The 21,798-nt window shown below is 44.5% G+C and overlaps 1 protein-coding gene and 1 pseudogene across 2 annotated transcripts in view; one reads left to right on the top strand and one right to left on the bottom strand.

Moving 5' to 3' along the window:
- Positions 1 to 430: 430 nt before the first annotated feature.
- Positions 431 to 21,798, bottom strand: part of LOC145406675 (uncharacterized) — a 176,966-nt gene continuing 155,598 nt past the window's right edge. For both annotated transcript variants that reach the window (XM_080277769.1, XM_080277770.1), the window contains one exon: positions 431 to 2,171. In XM_080277769.1, coding sequence (XP_080133895.1) covers positions 2,031 to 2,171 — 141 coding nt within the window. In that variant the 3' untranslated portion in view covers positions 431 to 2,030. The remainder of the gene's footprint in view (positions 2,172 to 21,798) is intronic.
- Positions 15,073 to 15,192, top strand: LOC145406950 (5S ribosomal RNA; annotated as a pseudogene).

Raw genomic sequence — 21,798 nt, 5'->3', positions numbered from 1 at the left:
GTGCCCTTGCATGAAGGCATCCCTGCACAGTCCCACAAGGGTCGATAAGACAGATATGCAATTTTTACCAAGGTCAGTCTTCCCCTAGAACATTACCTGCATGTGTCAGTGTTATATCCAGGTCTCCAGTTGTACTATTGGGTGAACAGGAACAATGGGAAAACAATCTGCACTCTGACTGGTCTGAGAAAAGAAAAGAACTTGGATAAGCAGGCTATAGATGTTCTAGAAGTGCTTGGGATCAACCAGTCTTGTATTTTACAAGTTACCAGTATTTACAATGGCTTAGTGATGGACAAACACTAATGTGTTGTTTAATTTGTTAACTGCTGGGCCTTTAGTGGCAGCATTAGCATCTTGAGGAAATTTATGAGCTCCAAAATGTAAAAAAAAATGCAGAACTGTAAAAAATCTATTTATTCTGTATAAACTTTTTACATAAAATAACACAAGTATGGCTGAATAATTGGCAAAGCAGAGTATGAGTCTTTAGCTGTATCTATAAGTATATATATTCAGTGAATGTTCAAGCTCCTACATAACCTTGGACTTGTGGCTTAACCCCTTCAGCCTGTGTATAATATATATATATATATATATATATATATATATATGTTGTTCTGCTACTGCCAGACAATTTTATTCAGCTTCAGGCTTTTCTGCCCAGAGGTTCATTTACCATGGGGTTCTCCTAAGCCAAGTTGTCTGGTAGTGGTAAAAATGAAATATAAAAAATATCACTGTATCCAAGGGGTTATTTTTTAGAACTTAGCCCACATGCGGAAATCGACTTTTACCTGATTTGCAACACTATAAAAATGCTTGCTTCTTCCCAGAATAATGCATGTAAAACAGCAGTGAATGAGAAATCTAGAGTGTATTTCTTCTAACCTGACAAATATCCCTAAGTTCTTTCAGCTATGTTGATGATCAAGTGTAATCCTTTTACAATTAAAGGTCTTCCCTAAGGTAAACCAAACTAACTGAAGATTAGAAGAACAAAATGAGATTATAAGACAAAATTTAAGATGTCATCATAGTGAAAGGGCTAACCATAAAAATATAAAACCTGGCAATAGACTGGGTGTTCATTTGTAGATCAAATAAATATGACATTTAATTGATTACAGAGCACTCCTTTTATGGAAGTCCTGTTAAGAGATTAACAAGCATACTATTAAAACACTGTGTGAAAGTGTAGGCAAGCCACAAATTTATGATGGTCAATTTAAAACATGAAAGTGGGAAATAGTTAGGTTGCCATCCATTTTCCATAACTCAGTAACAAGGTAGAAATAATATACTACTGTACTTCCCATCACGTCCTTCGATAATGATGTAAAAAAAATGGGGATTTCCCATCCTCATGCTAGTCTCAAGCTTAATAACACACTTGTAATGCTGGGTACATTTGACTCAAAGATGGAAGAAGTTATACAGCAATATCCACAAATCAACATCCCTAAAACCATCTGGCAAGTTCATTTCCAACATGCCACTGTCCTTTCACATGTATGTATTCACAAATTAGGAAATACTGATTACTAACAATCTTACAACATTCATCTGAGACACTTATATTGCTCTATGAATGTTGCTGGCATAATGTTCAAATGCAGCAGCATATTTAAATGAAAAAATGTATGTGATGCAAGACAAAGAAGTCTTTCTTATAAATATGCAAAGATGAAACAATGAGGATATACCATAATGTTAATATTCAATGAAAATTTTACTTCATGGATACAGATACTACAAACAGTTAGAGTACTTTTAATATTCACTTCCAGTGCAAAAAATGAGGAGGCTAAGTTGACTGTAAACAAATTGTGTAAATGAACACACCAAAATATTTTTACAAATGGAAAATAGTGCTGCAGGTAACTCTATGTTCCTGTACCTGCAAATATCCACAAGCCGTCCCTGACATACTAAGTCAGCCAACTTTTGTGACTGACCACCAGACATGAATATATCTAGAGTTAATCCTCATTCTGTGAGTTGTGTGTATATGTGGAGGTCCTTGGCTTTCAGAGGGATGTGGCACGCTGCCTCATGGGTTCAATCATGCCAATGCGCTCCATGAAGGCAGTCACCTCAGCTTCGTAGTCCTGACGATGTTTGTGGTAGTGACTCACGTGCAAGGATCCCTTCCAGCAACGTGTGTACACCTGTTGATAAGAATAAAAGCAGTAACAACCTGGCTGAAATTACCCATTGTGAGCTGTAGGAACCTGATGCTGGGATATCATGGTGTGATACATGACTGGCTTGTCTCTGGTTGCAAATTATCAAATACAAACAGTCAGCTTGCCTATAGTGCAGCAGGCACTTGGTTAGATCCTCAGTCAATGCACTAAAGTTACAGGTATATCCACCACCACATGAGATACAGGTCCAAACATGGCATTATCCATCACTACATGGAGGTATGTCATAGCATGGGCCATGTGACTAATCAGAGGCTTAATGATGTGGGATAAAAGTGTGATGGTGTGGCCTGGGCAATGGTATGAGGTGACTGATTCTGGGTGATGGTCTGGGAAATGGTGTGGGGCAATGCTGTGAGGTGATGGTGTTGGTTGATGGTATGGGGTGATGTGTGAGGTGATGGTGCTGGGTGTGGTATGGGGTGATGCTGTGAGGTGATGGTGTTGGGTGGTGGTATGGGGTGATGCTATGAGGTGACGGTGCTGGATGTGGTATGGGGTGACGCTGTGAGGTGATGGTGTTGGGTGGTGGTATGGGGTGATGCTATGAGGTGATGGTGTTGGGTGGTGGTATGGGGTGATGCTATGAGGTGACGGTGCTGGATGTGGTATGGGGTGACGCTGTGAGGTGATGGTGCTGGGTGTGGTATGGGGTGATGCTGTGAGGTGATGGTACTGGATGTGGTATGGGGTGATGCTGTGAGGTGATGGTGCTGGGTGGTGGTATGGGGTGATGCTGTGAGGTGGTGGTACAGGGTGATGCTGTGAGGTGATGGTCTTGGGTGGTGGTATGGGGTGATGCTGTAAGGTGATGTTGCTGGGTGGTGGTATGGGATGATGCTGTGAGGTGAAGGTGTTCGGTGTGGTATGGGGTGATGCTGTTGGGTGGTGGTATGGGGTGATGCTGTGAGGTGATAGTGCTAGGTGGTGGTATAGGGTGATGTTGTGAGGTGATGGTGCTGGGTGTGGTATGGGGTGATGGTGCTGGGTGTGGTATGGGGTGATGGTGCTGGGTGTGGTATGGGGTGATGGTGCTGGGTGTGGTATGGGGTGATGGTGCTGGGTGTGGTATGGGGTGATGGTGCTGGGTGTGGTATGGGGTGATGGTGCTGGGTGGTGGTATGGGGTGATGGTGCTGGGTGGTGGTATGGGGTGATGGTGCTGGGTGGTGGTATGGGGTGATGGTGCTGGGTGGTGGTATGGGGTGATGGTGCTGGGTGGTGGTATGGGGTGATGGTGCTGGGTGGTGGTATGGGGTGATGGTGCTGGGTGGTGGTATGGGGTGATGGTGCTGGGTGGTGGTATGGGGTGATGGTGCTGGGTGGTGGTATGGGGTGATGGTGCTGGGTGGTGGTATGGGGTGATGGTGCTGGGTGGTGGTATGGGGTGATGCTGTGAGGTGATGGTGTTGGGTGGTGGTATGGGGTGATGGTGCTGGGTGGTGCTGTGAGGTGATGGGTGGTGGTATGGGGTGATGGTGCTGGGTGGTGGTATGGGGTGATGCTGTTGGGTGATGGTATGGGGTGATGGTGTTGGGTGATGGTATGGGGTGATGCTGTTGGGTGGTGGTATGGGGTGATGGTGTTGGGTGGTGGTATAGGGTGATGGTGTTGGGTGGTGGTATGGGGTGATGCTGTTGGGTTATGGCATGGGGTGATGATGTGAGGTGATGGTGCTGCGTGTGGTATGGGGTGATGTGAGGTGATGGTGCTGGGTGTGGTGTGGGGTGATGCTGTGAGGTGATGGTGTTGGGTGGTGGTATGGGGTGATGCTGTGAGGTGATGGTGTTGGGTGGTGGTATGGGGTGATGCTGTGAGGTGATGGTGTTGGGTGGTGGTATGGGGTGATGCTGTGAGGTGATGGTGTTGGGTGGTGGTATGGGGTGATGGTGTTGAGTGGTGGTATGGGGTGATGCTGTGAGGTGATGGTGTTGGGTGGTGGTATGGGGTGATGCTGTGAGGTGATGGTGTTGGGTGGTGGTATGGGGTGATGCTGTGAGGTGATGGTGTTGGGTGGTGGTATGGGGTGATGCTGTGAGGTGATGGTGTTGGGTGGTGGTACGGGGTGATGCTGTGAGGTGATGGTGTTGGGTGGTGGTATGGGGTGATGCTGTGAGGTGATGGTGCTGGGTGGTGGTATGGGGTGATGCTGTGAGGTGATGGTGTTGGGTGGTGGTATCGGGTGATGCTGTGAGGTGATGGTGTTGGGTGGTGGTATGGGGTGATGCTGTGAGGTGATGGTGTTGGGTGGTGGTATGGGGTGATGCTGTGAGGTGATGGTGCTGGGTGGTGGTATGGGGTGATGCTGTGAGGTGATGGTGCTGGGTGGTGGTATGGGGTGGTGGTGTGAGGTGATGGTGTTGGGTGGTGGTATAGGGTGATTGTGTTGGGTGGTGGTATAAGGTGATTGTGTTGGGTGGTGGTATAGGGTGATTGTGTTGGGTGGTGGTATAGGGTGATTGTGTTGGGTGGTGGTATAGGGTGATTGTGTTGGGTGGTGGTATAGGGTGATTGTGTTGGGTGGTGGTATAGGGTGATTGTGTTGGGTGGTGGTATAGGGTGATTGTGTTGGGTGGTGGTATAGGGTGATTGTGTTGGGTGGTGGTATAGGGTGTTGGTGTTGGGTGGTGGTATGGGGTGCTGCTGTGAGGTGATGGTGTTGGGTGGTGGTATGAGGTGATGCTGTGAGGTGATGGTGTTGGGTGGTGGTATGGGGTGATGCTGTGAGGTGATGGTGCTGGGTGGTGGTATGGGGTAATGCTGTGAGGTGATGGTGCTGGGTGGTGGTATGGGGTAATGCTGTGAGGTGATGGTGCTGGGTGGTGGTATAGGGGGATGGTGTTGGAGTGATGCTGTGAGGTGATGGTGCTGGGTGTGGTAAGCGATGATGCTGTGAGGTGATGGTGCTGGGTGTGGTATGGGGTGATGCTGTTGGATGGTGGTGCTGGGTGGTGGTATGGGGTGATGCTGTGAGGTGATGGTGCTGGGTGTGGTATGGGGTGATGCTGTTGGATGGTGGTGTTGGGTGGTGGTATGGGGTGATGCTGTGAGGTGATGGTGCTGGGTGTGGTATGGGGTGATGCTGTGAGGTGATGGTGTTGGGTAGTAGTATGGGGTGATGCTGTGAGGTGATGGTGTTGGGTGGAGGTATGAGGTGATGCTGTGAGGTAATGGTGTTGGATGGCAGTATGGGGTGATGCTATTGGGTGGTGGTGGTGCTGGGTGGTGGTATGGGGTGATGCTGTTGGGTGGTGGTGGTGCTGGGTGTTAGTATGGGATGATACTGTGAGGTGATGGTGCTGTGTGGTGGTATGGGGCGATGCTGTGAGGTGATGGTGCTGGGTGGTGGTATGGGGTGATGATGCTGGGTGGTGGTATGAGGTGATGGTGTTGGGTGGTGGTGTGAGGTGATGCTGTGAGGTGATGGTGTTGGGTGGTGGTATGGGGTGATGGTGTGAGGTGACGATGTGGCGGTGTTGGGTGTGGTCTGGGGTGATGCTGTTGGGTGGTGGTATGGGGTGGTGCTGTTGGGTGGTGGTATGGGGTGATGGTGTGAGATGACGATGTGGCAGTGTTGGGTGTGGTACGGGGTGATACTGTTGGGTGGTGGTATGGGGTGGTGCTGTTGGGTGGTGGTATAGGGTGATGGTGTTGGGTCGTGGTATGGGGTGATGCTATGAGATGATGTGTTGGGTGGTGTTATGTGGTGATGCTGTGAGGTGATGGTGTTGGGTGATGGTATGGGGTGCTGCTGTTGGGTGATGGTATGGGGTGATGGTGTTGGGTGATGGTATGGGGTGATGGTGTTGGGTGATGGTATGGGGTGATGGTGTTGGGTGATGGTATGGGGTGATGGTGTTGGGTGATGGTATGGGGTGACGGTGTTGGGTGATGGTATGGGGTGATGGTGTTGGGTGATGGTATGGGGTGATGGTGTTGGGTGGTGGTATAGGGTGATGGTGTTGGGTCGTGGTATGGGGTGATGCTATGAGATGATGTGTTGGGTGGTGTTATGTGGTGATGCTGTGAGGTGATGGTGTTGGGTGATGGTATGGGGTGATGGTATGGGGTGCTGCTGTTGGGTGATGGTATGGGGTGATGGTGTTGGGTGATGGTATGGGGTGATGGTGTTGGGTGATGGTATGGGGTGATGGTGTTGGGTGATGGTATGGGGTGATGGTGTTGGGTGATGGTATGGGGTGATGGTGTTGGGTGATGGTATGGGGTGACGGTGTTGGGTGATGGTATGGGGTGATGGTATGGGGTGATGGTGTTGGGTGATGGTATGGGGTGATGCTGTTGGGTGGTGGTATGGGGTGATGCTGTTGGGTGATGGTATGGGGTGATGGTGTTGGGTGGTGGTATGGGGTGCTGCTGTTGGGTGATGGTATGGGGTGATGGTGTTGGGTGATGGTATGGGGTGATGGTGTTGGGTGATGGTATGGGATGATGCTGTTGGGTGGTGGTATGGGGTGATGCTGTTGGGTGGTGGTATGGGGTGATGCTGTTGGGTGGTGGTATGGGGTGATGCTGTTGGGTGGTGGTATGGGGTGCTGCTGTTGGGTGATGGTATGGGGTGATGGTGTTGGGTGATGGTATGGGGTGCTGCTGTTGGGTGATGGTATGGGGTGATGGTGTTGGGAGATGGTATGGGGTGCTGCTGTTGGGTGATGCTGTTGGGTGGTGGTATGGGGTGATGCTGTTGGGTGGTGGTATGGGGTGATGCTGCTGGGTGGTGGTATGGGGTGATGCTGTGAGGTGATGGTGTTGGAAGGTGGTACGAGATGATGATGTGAGGTGATGGTCTGGGTAGTGGTGTTATGCAATGGTGTGGTCTACCTCCACATTTCAGGTTAGTTACAATAATGTATTTCAACTATGTATCGTAGTTTGATACATTTATGGCCAGTCTGAGAGATAAGGAGAGTTTGGTGGGTTGTTAGGTGTGACTCTGGTGAGGGTGTTGACCATAGGAGGGCTATCTCATAGGTGGTGTATTTCCCATAACACAGATTTCTATACTGCTGCTCCTGATGCATGACCAATCGACTGTGTACTAAGTAAGCTGACTATAATGGTGTCCTCTTGGTTCACATTGCTGATAACTATATGACCTTCACTATGACTTGTGCTTCACATCATTAAACCACCATGCATCTTATGTCTGTTATTACTGTACAGGATAAACATGAATTTAAAAATTATATACTGAAAGCATATGAAATGATCTATTGTGATTATATTAGGATTATGATCAACTGTGGTACCCCCCTGGGGGTAGGGGGGTTTGTCAAGAATACTCCCCCAGTATCCCTGCTTGTCGTAAAAGGCGACTAAAAGGGTTGGCGGAGGGTTAGTGCCCCTCCCCGGAAAACAACTAACTAAAAAAACAAACAATAAGCCTCGGACAAGGACTGACCAAACGTTGACGACCAAGGACCGGACAAAGGACATTGCAATTGGAACGTGGAATGTAAGGGGAGCAAATGATGAGGTGAAAGAGAGAGAGATTGTCCAGGTGCTTGAGGATGCGAAAGTGGATGTATGTGGAATAACTGAAACAAAATGGAGAGGAGAAAGTGTGAGAGAATGGGAGTATGGATGGGGTATATGTGCAGGAGTAGGTGAGAATGAGAGGGCAAAGGAAGGAGTATGTATAGTTGTGAGTAAAAGATGGAAGAGGAGCATAAGACAGTATGGATCAGTTGGATCAAGGATTGTGTGGGTAAAGTTGAAAGTTGGAATACAAATGTGGGCGATTGTGTGTGTGTATGCGCCAACGCAAGATCGTGCTAGAAGAGTGAGAGAAGAGTTCTGGACAAATGTAGAAGTGTGCATGGAAAAGTTTGGAAGGAATGATAGAGTGTTTTTGATTGGTGATATGAATGGTAAAGTTGGGAATGTGAAGGTGGATGGAATAGTTGGTGAGTGGGGTGTGCCTGCTGAGATAGATGAGAATGGAAGTGCGTTAGTGGACATTTGTGCTGGGAGGGTAGGTGATAGCCAATACCCTCTTCAGGCATAAAATGATCCACAGGTATACATGGCGAGTGATGAGAAGGGTGGGTGGTGAATTGAGTGAAAGGAAGGCAATGATTGATTATGTGTGTGTGGATGAAAGGATGCGAAGATGTATATTGGATGCAAGAGTTTATAGAGGTTGGGGAGTGGACTTTCTGACCACTACTTGGTGGTGGCCAGAGTTAAAGTTCAAGTAAGATGGAGGAATAGAAGAAGGGAAAGACGAGAGGAAGGAGTAGTTGCAAGGAGAGTGGAAAGGTTACAAGAGGATGAGAAAAAGGCAGAGTATAAGAGAGAAGTGGAGGAACGATTGGGCAAATATGAGTTGGAGCAGATGGGGGACGTGGAAGGTGTGTGTAGAATATTTACAGAAGAAATATGTGCAGCATGTGATGTGGTGTGTGGAAGGAAGAGAAGACGGAGGGGGGTGCAAGGAACAGCGTGGTGGACTGAAGAGGTGAAACGGGCTGTGGCACAAAAGAAGAAAGCATACAATGAATGGATGAGAAATAGGGGCGTGGAAGAAGTTGAGAGGCGGAAGAGAGAGTTATATGTAGAAAGAAAGAGAGAGGTGAAAAGATTAGTAAGAGAGAGTAAGAAGAGAGTGGATGAGGAATTTGGAAGGAATTTGAGTGTAAAGTGGAGGGACTGTAAGAAAATGTTCTGGAAAGAGGTGAAAAGAGTAAGACAGGGTGGAAGTGAAGTTAGCAGGGGAGTGAAAGATAAAAATGGTAGATTACTAGTGGAGAAGGGAGAAAAAGTGAGCAGATGGAGAGAACACTTTAAGGAATTGTTGAACGTGGAGGATGGAAGTAATGCGAGTATAAGTGGCTGGGGAATGGCTGGAAGAAGGAGGGAGGTGAGAAGACAGGAAGAAATCAGTAGGATAGAAGTTGTGGAAGCAATGAAGAAAGTTAAATCAGGGAAAGCCCCAGGAATTGATGGAGTGTGTGGTGAAATGCTGAAGCATGGGGGAGAGATAGTAGTAGAATGGATGTGGAAGATGTGCAGATTGGCCTGGGAGGAAGGTAGAGTCCCGGAGGATTGGAAGTCAGGTATAATTATTCCCTTGTACAAAGGAAAAGGGGGAAAAGAAGTGTGTGGTAATCATAGGGGCATTTGTCTTCTTAGTATAGTAGGAAAAGTGTATGGTAGGATACTTATTGACAGAGTTAGAGAAAGAACAGAGAAATTAGTTGGAGAAGAACAGGGAGGCTTTAGGAAGGGAAGAGGTTGTGTAGATCAGATATTCATTCTCAGATCTTTAGTGGAAAAGTTTCTAGAGAAGGGAAAGAAGTTGTATGCGGCTTTCATGGATTTGGAGAAAGCATATGACAGGGTGGATAGACTAGGATTGTGGAAAGTGTTAAGAATATATGGAATAGATGGGAAGTTGTTGAATGCTGTGAAGAGTATGTACGATAGTGCGAAGGCTGCAGTGCGTGTGGATGGTGAACTAAGTGAATTTTTCTCTTTGAAAGTTGGGTTGAAACAGGGATGTGTCATGTCTCCATGGTTGTTCAATCTGTACATGGATGGGGTAATAAAAGAGGTACAAGGTAGGGTAGTGGATGTTGGAGTGGCCCTGGTGAGACAGGATAGTGTTTGGAAACTCCCTGTACTGTTGTTTGCAGATGATACCGTGTTGTTGAGTGAAGACGAAGGGGAGCTGCAAGGCTTGGTGGATGAGTTTGAGAGAGTGTGTAAGAAACGGAATCTAAAGGTGAATGTAGGGAAGAGTAAAGTGATGGTCTTTGAGAGAGGTGAAGTCAGTGAATGTACAGCGAGGTTGGATGGTGAGGAATTGGAAAATGTGGGTACGTTTAAGTACTTGGGTAGTGTGATGAGTAAGGATGGAGGTTTGGAGGTTGAAGTGCTTGAAAGGGTACAGCAGGGAAGAAAGGTTGCTGGTTCTTTGAAAGCAGTGATAAGAAACAGGGAAGTGAGCATGGAAGTGAAAAAGTTACTACATGACAGTATTGTGATACCAACTCTAACGTACGGAAGTGAAGCTTGGACGTTGTTGGAAGGACACAAGTCAAGAGTGAGAGCCGTGGAAATGAGTTATTTAAGAGGAGCCTGTGGAGTCACATGGAGAGACAGGCTGACGAATGAGGATATAATGGAGCGTTGTGGTGTTGATGTGGATGTGATAGGAAGCGTTATGAGGAACACACTGAGGTGGTTTGGCCATGTGGAGAGGATGGAGGGTCAAAGACTGACGAAGAGAGTGTATGTGAGTGAGGTGGAGGGGGAAAGAGGGAGGGGGAGGCCGAGGATGAGATGGAGAGATGGGGTGGAGAGGTATATGAGAGAGGGGGGTGTGAGTTGGGAGCAGGGGAGTGAAATGGTGGGGGACAGGGCGACTTGGAGGCGATTTGTTTGTGGCCACCCCAAACGGGATTGAGGCGTCTGGCAATAGGTAGATAGATAGATAGATCAACTGTGGTTGGTATAATGACAATGATATGAGGGTGGCATACTCATCAGAAGACTAGTTTGCTAAGTGTACGAAGGATTGTTGCAGTGAGCACTCAGGAGAATTCAAAAGGCTACTGACGTACGACAGATAAGGAACAGTTCAGTTTAGCAAGCAATGGTGTGATACAGATCTTACAGCTGGTCGTCATTGAAAGTCTAGGAAATATGCAAGCAAAATACTGATTTTAAATGAGACCTGCTCCTGGTTCATAACTGAAGGGTTCAAGTACAAAAAAACACATATTACTGCTTCATGATGACTAATGAATCATAGGAATCATAAGTGGATACATAGATGTTTTCAGCATCTTAACATGAAACAACTTTAATGTGAACACTATAGATAGTACATGGGTGGCTACCATTGACTGAGAGGGATTATCATGAGGGTGAAGAGTTGTTACAAGCTTGGTAACTGGCCATACAATCATCACTCAAGCAGGAAACTCAATCACAGTTATACAGAGTTCAAGTTGGGACACTTGCAGTTTTACAAATGTGATTACACAGAAGACTTCTTTTTTCCTGAGAGTTTCCAGGAACTTTTAGGAAATACAATAATTCCTGAATTGTGCAGCTAAAGTGTTAACCTTGAGTACAACACAAAATGGATCCGTGCATGACAGATAACTGAAATCCAACATAATATAGGTAATGTAACCTTATGTCCACTCTAATCCCCACTTCCCCTCATACAGGACTAAACCTGCTTAATGATGTTCTTTCTAAAGACACACCTCACGATTCAAAGGTAAAACAGACATGAGACTGTGGCATCCAAGAGACTAAGTTACAATCGCTATCAGATTGGTCTACACTCGCTCTTTCAAAACCACAATTGTTATTTTCGGTTATCCACTGCCCTCATGCAAGTCATCATTTGTTTGTTCCAAGATGGCATTTGCATTCATCATTATCAAGTGTGTCTGTGTCAGTAATGGAACAACAGTGTGATGCTGGAGTTCAAGCGGCAAGTGAAGTAAAGTGAAATAAAATAACTACCAGTTTAGGTGAGCCAGAAACTTGTTTTTACTTATTTTTGGTAGTAAGCATTAAATGATATGCAGTGAAGTGAAATAACAATCAGTTTAAGTGAACTGGAAACTTCTTTTTAGACTGCTGGGTGGGTGACTCTTGTCAAAAACATAACCCCACTGATCCCATGTTATAACTGACTTGGTATACGATAAATTATGCAATGAATTTTTTTCAAATATCCTCATCATAAAACAAGGCCATGCTATATCCACTTTTTACATCATTAACTGACAGCACACAAGGAAAATGAATTTTTCAAACTGTCCATTGCTCCTACCAGCTATACACCACTGACAATGTCAGCAAAAACAAAGCCCAGCCTGCTTGCGCCACCTCAGTTACACACGCATAGGTGAAGATATGCTAAGTACTGTAAATTGAAATTGGCAAAGGTAAAAACCTAGATTAGAATATGCTGCAGCTGTGTGGTCTCCCCCCCCCAACACACACACACAAAGTACAATGAGTAGCTACAAAGATTGAAACTACCTACGTTGCATGAGAGGAAAGGCGACATGATAATATGGATAAGTGTATGCATGGTTATAAACTTAAGTTGCCAAGGTGACTGAGTGATGAAAGAATATACAGTTTTCCAAATGTGACTGAGATGAAAGAATATATGGTGTTATGTCCTCATCCCATACTGCCACAGGCTCCAACAGCAGTACAGTAAAAGTCCTCTCATTTGGCATCTTTGGGACCACACAAGTGCCGAAAGAGCAGAAACTCCTGGATGACCGGGTAAACCTGCCAGAAAGTTTCTAGCAATCATGGTCGGTCACCCCAGTGCAGTCACAGTGTCTAGCAAGTGATACTGGTCAAACCTACACACTAAGTATTCAATAAGCAACTTACATTTAATGAATTTAATGATACAATACACATGAACTTAACTTAATCTAGGTGTATTTACATATATACACCATAAAATAGCAGGACAAAGTTTCCAAACTTTCGAAAGGTCTCGCTCACAAAGCCAGACACTCATGAGTCACAATGGCCAATGGTGCATTCAGTGCTGGCAAGAAAAAATCTTCAAAAGCACTAAGCTCAACTTTAAAATGTGTTAAGCAATTGGTGAACTGTTAAAATTTTCATGCTAAACTGGACTTCAAAACACACAAGATATAAAAGAAAATCTAATATTTATTGGCGCTAAATTATTATGACGCACTAAATTACTGATAAGTGCTACATCTAGTGCCAAGAGCGGCAAATTGGCAACTATGGGGACACGGGTGCCAGTGGTAAGCTGATGATCCCGTTGCGGGTCTGATTGGCTCAGCACGTGCCAAAAGAGCACAGAACTTCCGTAACGAGACTATTTATGAAAACAGAAATGCCATAAGGCCAGATGCTGAATGAGAGGACTTTTACTGCAGTTCAGTATAAGAAGGATGCTGCCCAGTAAGTTGTTCTTCCTAAGGTCAGCCTTTTGGTGTGCAGGAACAAGATCGGCTCAGGTGTGGTAAATAAACACTGGCTTCTCAAGTTTGCGGTCTTTATTCACCAAATAATTACACGTAATGCTTGCCTACTACACTTCACTGTTTTCAAAAGTGCCGGAGCTATACAATCTTAACTAGGCCGCACTGACACTGAACTGCACTGAAACTAAAACTGAAACGAAACTGACTTCCCTAGGCTCTTCCACCTCCTTTTATTTTGCATTACACTTGAATTTTCTAGTTGACTGTAGCACCTACAGTTACCAAGTCAGAGACATCCAAAACATGCCAGAGTTTTCTTACATAACATAACACTCTGAATGCTTTAGTGCACTAACTGAAATAAAATTACATAATTTAACAAGTTTGTGTGATGTCCCCATGGCTGTTCAATATACTGTATACAGTGGAGTCTCTTTTATCCGTAAGTTTTACTAAAACGTTCTCATTTCGATTAACCGCAGAAATCTGTAATCTATCCGAAAATTCCAACACGGCGGGCTTGTTTCGCGCCACTAGCGTTAATTTATGGTTGCATGTATATATATATATATCCCCTGCTAGCGAGCTGCCCACTCTCTCACCTGCATCCACCACCTCAGAAGATTTGGATGATGTGGGAGATGATGTGGAAATGACTGAATAAGGAAAGAGAAAATATGAAAGAACAATTAGGTTTAAGACTTCATTTGTTCGAATTGTTTAGAGTGAATTACGTAATTGTTTTGTTGAAGGTTTATTTAGGTTTATGAGTGAAGATTTATTTAAGTTGACAGTTTCTACTACCGTTACAAAAGTGCAGTTACATACTTAGTTACTACAGTGTACAGTATTAAGTGTTTTGGTGATGGTTGAGTGGCTTTTCGGGTGCTGGTGCTGGTGGTGGGCTAAACATCGCCAGAAATGGGTGATGGGTGAATACAACACTGTTCCCTTGTATCCTACATATCATTACAGTATCTTTTATCCGAAAAAATCGATTAAATGAAACTTTGAAAGTCCCATGATTTTCGGATAAAAGAGACTCCACTGTATATGGACAGGGTGATGCAAGAAATAAGAACATGAGTAACGGAGAGAGGGATGGCGCTGGTAATGAATGGTGATGGATGGAATATCCGAGATTTGTATGCTGATGATGCAGTACTGTACTACTTGAGAAAACCAAGAACTTGGTAGACTAGTGCAGAGTTTTGCTGATGTCTGAGCACTGTACCTTGAGAGTAAATGCAGAAAAGAGTAAGTTGATGGTAATCGAGAGAAGATGACTCTCAGTGTGATGTTACAGTGAATGGTGGGAGACTTGAATTGGTGGAAAAGTTCAAATACAGTCATCTCCCCTAAAGTGCACCTTTGCAAAGTGCATCTTGCCTAATGTGCGACAGGAGTCTGACAATAATTAATTATTTAGAAAGTGCGTTTGCTACCTGCAATGTGCGACAGGCATGAAAAATTGAGGCAAATACGGTATTCTCTCACAACTCGCAAGCATAATTTGTAGCATGTGATGGGTAAGGGTGGGGCTGGTGAGTATGTGTGATCGGGTGCGACCGGTGATCAAAGCAGCAGGATGATAACGTAATGTCTGTAGTGTCTGACCTCGACTTTGAGTGTTTCCTGGAGCAGCAACAGGCAGCACCTAACCTAGTGCAAACTAAGATGTGCATTCCATAAAACTGGCCACACAATATTGTGCTTTAAGAGCATTCGTTAATCACTGGTGCAATCGTCACCAGGGTTTGCCATTTGGTATTTTACATTACCAAATGTGAGGCAATTTGGTAATGGAAAAATCGATCGATAATTCTTCAGAATGATTAATTAACAAAAATTTGATTGGTAATGATTCAGAATGATTCATTACCAAAAGGATTTTTCACATGTACCACGTTGAGTACACCGCTTCCCGTCCGATCAGTGAAGTTAAGCAACGTTAGGGTCTGGTTAGTACTTGGATGGGTGATCGCCTGGGAACACCAGATGCTGTTGGCATAACGTTGTCCCTGCGTGTCAAGTGGGGTTGGTGGAGGATTAGTGCCCCTCCCTGTAAAACAATTAACTCTAAGCCCTTGACCACCCAGTATGGGATACATGGCGTCTGGGAAAAAAAAAAAAAAAAAAAAAAAAAAAAAAAAAAAAAGGGTGTGCTGAGGGTGGAGACAGTGGATTATCTTTTCTTTTCATTTAATGCAAGAAAGAAGGAACCAAAGGCTAAGAGCCCACAAACTGTTCCTTCCAAGAAGAAGAAAAAAACAAAAGAGAGCCAAAACCCCTCCAGTAGTGATGAGAGTGAGAGTGAGGATGAGACCCGTGCAGAACAGCTGTTGAGTGTTTTTATTCAGGTAGCTTCCATGGTACAGCCTCAGGTACCACAACAACAATTTGCATTATCTACCCTCTGTACAATGCTGGTAAGGTCTTGAATTATCATAATAAATATACAGTATTACTCTTGCATGTTTCTATTGTAAGTTTTCCTTTTGCTTTTTTGTTAGGGATGGGTATTGGTGAATCAATATACGAAAATTCAGGATGTCGCCCATAAATCCATTTTAACATGGGATCCTATGCTTCGCAAAGTGCGAATTTATAAAGTGCGACCATAAATGCCCCCGCCATCTGCCCCTCTCCCGGTGACGACTCGAGGTGCCTGGAACCACTGTCTGACTCTCTTCTTCTTCATTTCTGCAACATTCGCAGCCTTTCATCTAACTTTCGCTCTGTTGAGCACCACCTCTCCTCCTCTAAACCTCACCTTCTTTTTCTAACGGAGACTCAGCTGTCTGAGGCAACTGACAGCAAACCCTTTTCTGTATCCTCCTACTTTCTCTATACTCATTTCAAAGCCAAAGGTGGCTGTTGTGTATACATACGCAACGACTTATCTTGCTCTCGTGTTCCTGAACTTGATTCTTCTGAATTCTCCACTCTCTGGCTTCGGCTTTCCTGTCATTCTCTGACTAAATATATCTGTGCTGTTTACTTATCCCCTAATTCTACTGACTATCAAAAATTCTTCGACTATCTTACTTCTACGATGGAACACATTCTGTCCATTTCTCCTTTCTCTGAAATCTCCATTCTTGGAGATTTCAATGTTCACCACCACCTTTGGCTCTCCTCTCCTTTCACGGATCCACCTGGTGAACAAGCCTACATCTTTTCTATCCTTAATGACCTAGAGCAGCTTGTACAGCACCCTACCCGTATCCCTGACCGCCTTGGAGAGAGCTCCAACATACTTGACCTCTTCCTCACAACTAATCCTTCTGCTTACTCTGTTAATCTTTTCTCTCCATTGGGCTCCTCCGATCACAACCTTATTACCTTAACCTGTCCTATCGCTCCAGTACGGCCTGCGGACCCTCCAGGGAAACGTCGTCTCTGGCATTTTGAAGCCGCGGACTGGGAGGCCCTCAGGCAGTACTTCTTTGATTTTCCCTGGAATGATTATTGCTTCCATGGCCGTGAGCCATCTGAGTGTGCCTTGCGCATTACGGAGGTTATTCTCTCGGGCATGGAAGCATACATTCCTTTCTCATATCCTTTGACTAACGCAAGAAAGCCTTGGTTTAATCACGCTTGTTCTAATGCTGTCCACAACAAGGAGAAGGCCTACAAAAGGTACCGGAGCCAACCCACCCCTGAATCACATAATCTTTACGTTTCTGCCCGGAATCGTGCTAAGTCTGTTCTTCGCTCTACTAAAAATAATTTCATCCATACTAAATGCTCTCAACTCTCCAACTCGAATTCTTCCCGCTCCTTCTGGCACCTTGCCAAAAATCTTTCTAACAACTTTACCTCATCATCCTTCCCTCCTCTTTTCTACTCTGATGGTTCTGTAGCTATTTCTTCTACTGATAAAGCAGATCTCTTCGCACAGACTTTCTCCTCCAATTCCACCTTAGACGATTCTGGTGCTGTTCCTCCATCACTTCCCCCCTCTGACTTCCTCATGGCTGACATTAAAATTTCTTCAGTTGATGTATTTTCTGCCATTACTGGCCTCAGTACTAACAAGGCATATGGGCCTGATGGGGTCCCTCCTGCTGTTCTCATAAACTGTGCTTCTGTGCTTACACCCTGCCTAGGCAAACTATTTCGTCTTTGTCTGTCAACTTGTACCTTTCCTTCTTGCTGGAAGTTTGCTCTCATTCAGCCAGTCCCAAAGAAGGGTGACCACTCCCAACCCTCCAACTATCGTCCAATTGCTTTAACGTCCTGTATTTCAAAAGTTTTCGAGTCAATTCTTAATAGAAAAATTTTAAGGCATCTTTCCTATCACAACCTTCTTTCCGATCGTCAGTATGGGTTCCGTCAGGGACGCTCCACTTGCGATCTTCTCACCTACCTTTCAGACTCCTGGTCATCCTCCTTTCGGGACTTTGGCGAAAGCTTTGCCATTGCACTTGACATCTCAAAGGCTTTCGATCGAGTCTGGCATAAATCTTTAATTTCCAAACTGCCCTCCTACGGTTTCTATCCTTCTATCTGTGCCTTCATCGCTAGCTTCCTTTCTGGTCGTTCTATAGCTGCTGTCGTAGACGGCCATCGTTCTTCTCCTAGATCTATCAACAGTGGTGTTCCTCAGGGCTCTGTCCTATCACCAACTCTCTTCCTTTTATTCATCAATGATCTTCTAAGCTGTACATCTAACCCTATCCACTCATACGCTGATGACTCCACCCTTCACCTTTCCATTCGGTTCCCGCAACGCCCATCTCAACAGTTACTTCAAGAAACAAGGGATGAGGCTATGGCACACCTAATGTCTGACTTGGCTCATATCTCTGACTGGGGTAAAAATAATATGGTTGTCTTTAATGCATCTAAGACTCAGTTCTTACACCTATCAACCCGACAAAATCTTCCACAGGTATACCCACTAATGTTTAATAATATTCAGATTAATCCTGCATCATCCTTGAACATGCTTGGGGTTTCATTTACTCGGGACTTATCTTGGAAAGATCATATTACAGTACATCTCTTGTAAAATCTGCTTCCAAGAGATTGGGTGTGCTAAGCCGACTCCGCTCTTTCTTTACCCCTGCACAATTGTTGACTCTATACAGGGGTTTTATCCGCCCCTGTGTGGAGTACAACTCTCATGTGTGGGGAGGCTCCCCACATACAGCTCTTCTCAATAGGGTGGAGTCAAAGGCTTTTCGTCTCATTAACTCTCCTCCTCTTACTGACTCCCTTCAACCTCTGTCTCTTCGTCGCACTGTTGCATCTTTATCTCTTTTCTATTGCTACTTTAATGGTCACTGCTCCTCTGAACTGTCTGCTTGCATTCCTCCACCTCTACGACGGGCGCGTAGCACCCGTCTGGCAGCAAACTCTCATCCCTTTTCTGTCCAACTCTCTAATGCAAGAGTTAACCGTTACTCCCAGTCTTTCATTTATGCAACAGGTCAGCTCTGGAACTGTCTCCCTCTGTCTGTATTTCCTTCTGCCTATGATCTCCAGTCTTTCAAACGCAGTGTGTCCAGGCATCTCAAAATGATCGGATCTTGAATTTGGCTCTCTATTGTATTTTGTTTTTCTCTTGGAGGGAACTGTTACTGCGGGCTCATGCCTTTGGTTCCTTCTTCCTCGCATTAAAAAAAAAAAAAAAAAAAAAAAAAAAAAATCACGCACTCGAGATGACTGTACATGCGTACAGTGATGTAAAAGAGAGGAAAATGTGCCAAAGATGTGGAAAGTAGAGTTACACAAAGAAGGAAAGTAGCTGGTGCTAAGAAGACCTTGATAAGAAACAGAGGCTTGAGTGTTGCAGCTGCATGAGGCTTACATGAAGGAGTGTTAGTGCCATCTTTAACATCTGGATGAAAGACTATGGTGTGGCATGAAAATGAAAAGTCAAGAGTGATAGCAGCGGAAATGGGACTCCTGAGGAATGTATGTAGGGTACAGAAAGTGGACAGGACACGAAATAATGTGATTCGTGAAAGATGCGGAGTGAGGAAGTGTGGAGACACCAGAATCGAAAAGAGTGTACCGAGATGGTATGGTCATGTGGGGAGAAAGGACAACAGAGTGGTGAAAAAGGTATATCTAAGTAAATTTGAAGGAGGGAGGAGGCGAGGTAGGCCAATAAGAAGGTGAAGGGATATGGTGGATGAGTGTGTGAGGAAGCGAGCTACGAGTATGGAAGTTGGTCAGGCTAGGGGACTAATAAAAGATCGAGCTGGCTGGATGAATGTTGTAAGAAGAAGTGCATGATCAGCGATTTGGCACCCCTTTTATAACGTGACAACGTCCAGACTGACTATCATATTTGTTTATGTGAAGCTACAGAATGTGGCAAAAGTTTTTGGCATATCAGATGGAGCCAGAATTCCAGGGGCTCGAATGATGAGTTAATGGGCTGGATTGGGTAAACTCGGGCTGCCTGGACGCTGCTACTCCTCACCCTGCTTTAGGGTGGAAAGGTGGTCCAGATGACGGTGATAACAAACAATCACATGAATAAAACATTACACAGAAAAAGAGCATAAAATTTAATGCATAACTTTACAAAATACCCCCGCTAATAAACAGCAGGCTAACTAGCAACTCTCACTCGTAACTGAAAAATATGAGAAGTACTGAGAATTTTCCAGTACACCAAACCCTCGTTTTTTGACCGATTGTCGTTTGACATGGTTATCCCCACCATTTCGACAATTCAAAGCAGCGTTGCCAGAGAGACTGGCTGAGCTGCCTGTTTCCTGCTCTGCCCTGCTGATCGTTTGCCTCTTCATCCGTCTGCATTTCTTTTTAGTCTCGTGGAATACTACAGCACCCAAGTACACCACCCAAGACTCCTACTATTACACCTGCAAGCACAGTCATATGCTTACCAATCTGAGTGAGCGTTTTGTCATCGCATGGTTGGGTGATGATCAGGGTTGCCAGATCTGAACTCGGCCACATTACCAAACTCCTCAATTTTAATTAATCAAATTAAACTTTTCATTACCAAATTCTTCAAGTAAGCATTTACTCTTCACTAATTACAGTAGAACCTCTTTGGGCTGGACCCCTTTGATCCGGATTTCTGTTTATTTGGACAAAATTTAAAAATAATAAGCTCCAAAAATATGTTGAAAGTAATTCTAAAGTCATTTTTAGGAACAGCGCGGAAAGTGATCGTCATTTGTTTAGTCTCGGATCACGCTAGGTCGCAACATGGGCACCTGTTTAAACACATGCTAGCATTCGTTCCATCAACTAGTTCACCAACCATTTATAATTTTACGCTGTATTTCAAAAGTTAATCCTCCTTACCATGCCCCTTAATGAAAGTGTAGCTTCTGCATTGAATAAAGGTGTTAAAAGGAAGCATGTAACACTAAGTATTGCAGATAAAGTGAAAATACTGGATAAATTAGAGGCTGGTGTTCCTCCAGGAAAACTCGTGAACGAGTTTGGTATCGCCAAACAAACTGTGTCAGACATCAAGAGCAGATAAAGTGAAAATACTGGATAAACTAGAGGCTGGTGTTCCTCCAGGAAAACTCGTGAACGAGTTTGGTATCGCCAAACAAACTGTGTCAGACATCAAGAAAAACAAAGATAAAATTAGACAGTTTGCTTTAAAATTTGATGTTACAAACAGTGACTGTGGTAAAAATAAAAGAAAAATTCTAAAAATGCCACATATGTTAATAATTAACAAACATACCATATGTAGATAGTTTTTGGTATGAACTGGAGATTACCCTGATGGTCCGGACAATCTGCTAATTCGGACAACCCTTCCCCCCATATAGTCCGAATGAGAGAGGTTCTACTGTATATATGTACAGAAGAAAATAATCACTCTCCTTATAATCAGCAGAATGTTGATTATTTTCATGCTATGTAAGAGTAATCAATGAGAGTAGACAACCCACTGTCTCCATCCTTTGCATTTTCATAAATGTGAAAAATCCGTTTCGTAATGGATCATGCCAATTCATTACCAAACGAATTTTTCATTACCAAGTTGGCCCACATTTGGTAATGAAAAATACCAAATGGCAACCCTGGTGATGATTGCGTCAGTGATTAACAAACGCTCTTAACGTATGATACTGTTTTGGCACAAGTTTTACGGAATGCACATCATAGTTTGCACTAGGTTAGGTAGGGTATAATCATCAGTGGTGGGTAGCGCAAACAAAGAACGACCTTGTGCAAGCGCAATCCACAGTTCACTACCCTGCACAAGCACAAATGCGCAATCTGACAAATATTTAGCTTGCGCAATGTCGCAAAGCGCAAACTATTTGGATATATTTTTGGGAATTACTGAATAATATTGAGATATTTAAATAAAACAGCATAACTACTTACTTCTATCTATCTACTGCCAGACGCCATAATCCCGTAAGGGGTGGCCATTGACTTTGAGTTATATATTTTACGGGGAGGGGCACTAACCCTCCACCAACCCACTTGTTGACATGTAGGGAGCACGCATGGTTTGGTTATATGGTTACCACCCAGCATTGTAAATGGTTTCTTGGTTTACAGGAAACCATTTGGCTTGTCACTCAATGTAAAGCCACCTGTAAAGGAAAGAAAGGCAATAAGAAGTGACAGGAAAGATGGAAGAAACAGGAA

The sequence above is a fragment of the Coenobita brevimanus genome, chromosome 71 (genome assembly GCF_032717465.1).
Source record: "Coenobita brevimanus isolate Jiangsu-jjx chromosome 71, ASM3271746v2, whole genome shotgun sequence".
In the NCBI taxonomy this organism is placed as follows: Eukaryota; Metazoa; Arthropoda; class Malacostraca; order Decapoda; family Coenobitidae; genus Coenobita; species Coenobita brevimanus.
This window is presented reverse-complemented; position numbering and strand designations above follow the sequence as displayed.